This window comes from Carassius auratus, chromosome 19, assembly GCF_003368295.1.
Source record: "Carassius auratus strain Wakin chromosome 19, ASM336829v1, whole genome shotgun sequence".
NCBI classification, from domain to species: domain Eukaryota; kingdom Metazoa; phylum Chordata; class Actinopteri; order Cypriniformes; family Cyprinidae; genus Carassius; species Carassius auratus.
Window position 1 is genome coordinate 27,632,363 of NC_039261.1, and position 5,094 is coordinate 27,637,456.

General features: G+C 38.0%; 1 protein-coding gene across 1 annotated transcript; it reads right to left on the reverse strand.

Annotated features, from left to right (window-relative positions):
• Positions 1–859: 859 nt before the first annotated feature.
• LOC113120081 (pro-neuropeptide Y) lies at positions 860–2,996 on the reverse strand. Its single transcript, XM_026289943.1, has 4 exons — positions 2,856–2,996; positions 2,365–2,552; positions 1,438–1,515; positions 860–1,294 (listed from the first exon to the last, which is right to left on the reverse strand). The coding sequence occupies exons 2-4, from the start codon at positions 2,550–2,552 to the stop codon at positions 1,270–1,272; spliced, it is 291 nt and encodes a 96-aa protein (XP_026145728.1). The 5' UTR covers positions 2,856–2,996; the 3' UTR covers positions 860–1,269.
• Between the last annotated feature and the right edge of the window lie 2,098 nt (positions 2,997–5,094).

The following is a 5,094-nucleotide window of genomic DNA, read 5'->3' on the forward strand; positions in this document are numbered from 1 at the left end:
GAGACGTTAAACCGAGGTCCTGACTCTTTGTGGTCATTAAAAATCCCAGGATGTCTTTCGAAAAGAGTAGAGGTGTGACCTCGGCATCCTGGCTAAATTCGCACATTGGCCTCCGACCATCATGGCCTCCTACCAATCCCCATTTGCGCTGATTGGCTTCATTACTTTGTCTCCTCTCCACCAGTAAGCTGGTGTGTGGTGGGCGTTCTGGTGCAATATGGCTGCCGTAGCATCATCCAGGTTGATGCTGCACACTGGTGGTGGTTGAGGAGATACCCCCTGACTATGTAAGCGCTTTGAGTGCCTAGAAAAGCACTATATAAAAAAAATATAATTAATTATTTAAAAAACAACCCATTTGGTCTGTTTTATATGCCCCATAATTTTCCCACAAAGAGAAATTAATCCGGACTCTTATGGGTTAAGCAAGCTGTTTATAGAGCATAATATTAGTTTTTGAATTGTATTTTCTTGATGAAACTGCCAGAAAAACATTGCACTTTTTCTAAGTGCAATGTTTATTGCTAATTTCTAAGTGAGTGACGTGACATTCAGCCAAGTATGGTGACCCATACTTAGAATTTGTGCTCTGCATTTAACCCATCCAAAGTGCACACACACAGCATTGAACACACACAAACCGTGAACACACACGCACGGAGCAGTGGGCAGCCATTTATGCTGCGGCGCCCGGGGAGCAGTTTTGGGGTTCAGTGGCTTGCTCAAGGGCACCTCAGTCATGTTATTGCTGGCCCAAGACTCCACAACCCTAGGGTTAGGATTCAAACTCCATAACCACTAGGCCATGACTTTATTTCTGGTTATATTCTTAAAACAGGAAACAAAGACGGCTCTTTCAAATATAGTAGATTTTATTAGCATGGTTATACTGTACAGTCAGTAATGTTCTCCTTTGATATTGAGGATTAGAATGGACACGACACACATACACAGAGTAAGTCTCTGTACAATTGTCTTGTTGAAAGGCTAATTGAACTTCGCTGAGTCTAGGGAGAGCACATGTCAACAAGACCATATTCATATGTTAAGAGCATTTCACATAGACGTGTACTTGCACAGACATAATGATCTGATGTGTTATTTGAATGTTCTGCAGTATTTTCACTATCTTGACGATGGCTATGGGTTTTTTTTCAAGCAAGATGCAGATCTTGATGATGCAGATGATTTGAATTTTATGAGATCTGGTTGCCGTAATAGTTAACAGGATGGCACATGGACATAACTGGATTAACACAGTTACTGGCATCACCACACCAAATGGTCCTCATATCTGTGAATAAACAGCAATAAATCCTTACTATTAAACACAAATCTTTTTACACAATAAACCATTTTCATCAGTCACACATAGTGTTGAGTATTGCCATAAAATAATAAATTACGAGCTTCCTAAAGTCCATTTATAAATCTTACCTTGTCTGGGGGTGAGACTCTGTTTCACCAATCAGAAGGTCTGAAATTAAGGTGTCAGCACTGGACCTTTTGCCATACCTGTCAAACAGAACAAAGATGCAAAACTCACACCAGTGTAAGAATTATATACTAATTATAAGTGGAGTCAACTTTTGCAAAATAATTCTGAAAAAGAAAATTTCCTCAGTATTGTTGCCCCATCCATCATTTGACATCAGCCTGCTTAAATATTAAGCTACTTCTCTCACTGAACTTCAGTGTTCAGAGTAAAGAGTAGGACTTTAACTGGCTTATTTAATGTAACTTTTGCTATTGAAACTTTGCTGAAAATCACGTAAATCCAGATTTCAGGCTTCACTTGTTTCTCACACTCCAAGACGAGTGCACTTTTCAATTTCCACCTCACTTGCTCACTTTTGTGACCAAAGTCTAAAAAAAGTATTAGGATGCATTTTTGATTGTTGCAGTTCCTTAGAATTTTAAAAGAAATGTAAAGAAACAGACCATATTTCGCCTCGAAAATAATTAAAGAAGGGCATTAATAAATGTTTTTTTGTAAGTAGAAAACCACATCCCGCTGTTTTAAATCAACAAAGAATCACATTCAGTGCGCCGCGGTTAATTAGAGAGTCAGCGGGGTTTTATCAGTGGATTAATACGGTGCTTTTGAAAAGAAAGAAACGGGACTGTTATAGTTTCCCAGCCCCCAGCTGCTTCAATGTGGTGGGACTGATAGTGTTTTAAACCACTAAATCTGCAGAAATAGATCAACTTTAGTCGATAATAAAATGAAAGTAAAGGGTGTTTTGAGATTTTGAGAACAGAGAAAAACAGACGTGAGAGACAGAGACGACTTGTAAAAGAATTAGTGAACATTTGTATTCAGTTCTTTTGATGAGTAGGCTAAACTATTTACAATGAGCTCACCTCTGCCGTGTTATGAGGTTGATGTAGTGTCTTAGTGCAGAATAATACTTGGCGAGCTCCTCCGCAGGTGCGTCCTCTCCAGGGTTGTCGGGTTTTGTCGGATACCCTTCTGTTAGAGTTCCCAAGCAGGCGAACAAGAGGAAGGCGCATGCTGCCCAGCCGATCCACATTTTCATGTTTGGATGCATCTGAGGGAAAACAAAACAAAAACAGTTGTTGTAAAAAATAATCTGTTCGTAAAACCCACAGCCCTAAAACAAATCTTAACACGTACGGAAGACGTTTGTGCTGGAATGTGCCATGCGTAAAATTAAAAAAATGATAGTTTTTCTGTCATCATAAAACTTTAAGTTTGGTATCTAATAATGCTAATACAGATATTTAATGATACCAGCATAATTAATTATCCTTTAAAAAGGGTACAACTTAAAATCAAATGAAGCTTTAAAAGTTTCAAAATGTGAAATTCGAATAAAAAATGGTATACTTACAATCCTTGAATGAGGTCTTGATTGCACTTCTTGCTCGGTGGGTTTTGACTTCTCCGATTTTCTGCACTCGGAGTCGTGCGTCTCCTGGTTTTATACCTGTACAGCTCGTGCCGTAAAGGGCAGAGCCCACGCGCAATTGCGCGCGACGAACCCGCGTCACGGATTAAATCCTGTCATCAGTGCTTTAAAACGCGCTTGTTTGGTCCTCATTTGAATGTGTGGGAGGTTATGTAGGGACGCTATTTTGCATTAAACTAGAGGAACTAAGAGTCATGATCTGAACGTCAATTCTGTCCACCTGTTGCACCTTTTAAACTTAAATTGTTCTGATAAAATATCCAATCTGCTGATCCTGATAAGCAAAGTGTCATTACCAGATTGCTTAATGAACTCATTTTATGATTGTCATGATTTTCATTTGTCCATGTCCATTTTTTTCATAAAATAGACAACTGTCAACATACAATAAAAATTATCAATCTATAAAATGAAAAAAGGTTTACTTGGAAGAATTTGATGAAAAAAATGTTCCTGCTCGTATTAAAATCCCTAAAGATTTCTGAGTGCAGACTTCCTATTTTTCATGTTTGAAACATTGTTGGAGGAGATGCAATTGTGGTATTACTGGAGTATTTTTCTCAGATGTAAAATCTGAAAAGTGGGAGAAACATTCAAGGAAGTATTTTTTTCCCTATGTGATTCCCTCAGCAAAAATCATGCTGTAAAATAGACACCACTAAAAAACTATGCATATGCAATGATGTTTCTTTCTAGAGTCCGATGAAATGAATGATAAAGAGCTCCTTGAAATGGAGAGGAAATGGAAAGCATTTGAATGATTCAGGCATGACATGAAACATCAAAATGCATTAGTTTTGCCAGAGCTGCAAAAAAACATGTACATTGTGCTCAAACCATAAGATAAAAGAGTTAGGGCTACATGAGAATTAAGTAATTAATTTAGTGTATGTGTGTGTGTTCTGTTGTGTACATAGATACTTTGTCAGTAGAACCGCAGTATCCAGTCATTCCTGACAGCTGCAGTGCCACATCATGGCTTTGCAGTCTTATATTTTCACTGTCACCTGTCTCATCCTTCTGCTTCTGTTTATCTGAGTACATCTGAATAAGCTGTACTCATCACAGTAAGAACCACAATCCTTCGCTTCTTTAAAGGCAAACTGTTTTCACAAAAATGACAATAATGATAATATGTTCTTGGAGTTGTTGAAGGAGGCTGTGTTGTGACAAGGAAAATGCGGTGGGGCCGTCCTTTGTTGTCAACAACTGCAGATAATTACATGCAAAATCAATTTTTTTTAGTTGTTGTTACATGGGGAAGTTTGTCCTATCCCTTTCGCTATCTTGGTCTTTTTTGAGCTGTCATTGCCAATCTGTGTTTAATACTGAGACGATAGAGCGCTGAAAGGAAGCACCTCAAGAATTCCTCTCCAGAATTCACCGATTCATCTCCATTTATTACCGCACATCTGCTTCCACTCATACAGACTTCCGTTACTTTTACTAACACTTGCAGGGTGCTGTTTATGTCTCTTTTTTTTACTAGTATATTATAAATAAGAAAACAAGTCAAGAAAAAGTAAATTTCCTACCCAAAAAGATGTCATAGGTTCTTCCTTGCATTAAAACATATTCCACCTATGTTTCCTGCCTTTTAAAAAAATGAATAAAATACAGTATGCTTTGAAAACATAACAGTGTAGAATATTGATAACACTATAAAATGCTCTGCCTGCCTTATTATTTTGAGGTAACTGCATGATAATAGCCTGAAACATGCGTATTGAGTTTGCGGTTTAAATCTTAGAAGTAGAATTTAAATGACCACATTATGTCAGAACAAATTTCCTAGAAAATAAAGCGCCTGTGATTACTGTGTTTCATAAGCTTATTCAACCATAGAAAAAAAAATTATTCTTTAACTAAAATGATAAGCGTGTGTGTGTGTACATTTCAAGAAGCAATCTTTTCAAGAAAATGAAGGACAAAAGTGAACCACAGAAATAGTGGTGCTGTGGTGCCATCTGTCACCTCCAGTTCTTTGCCTTCAGGCTTGTGCAAAGCCAGAGGGTCAGAGTCACAGGTCAGACACAAAGGTGAGATGTATCTTTAATGAAACCTCCTGCGTCTCTGTCTGACCCATAAAATCGTGTCTTTGAGCTGCCAATCCAATAATGTCTGTCAAGAAAGCAGGTAAACTGGGAACATGATGCTTTTC

Bases quoted from the DNA above. Each gene is read 5' to 3' on its own strand.
- LOC113120081 (XM_026289943.1), bottom strand. From the start codon at position 2,552: ATGCATCCAAACATGAAAATGTGGATCGGCTGGGCAGCATGCGCCTTC. The intron at 1,516-2,364 runs GTGAGCTCATTG...TCTGTTTGACAG, and splicing joins AACCTCATAACACGGCAGAG to GTATGGCAAAAGGTCCAGTG. The intron at 1,295-1,437 runs GTAAGATTTATA...GTTTATTCACAG, and splicing joins GAGTCTCACCCCCAGACAAG to ATATGAGGACCATTTGGTGT.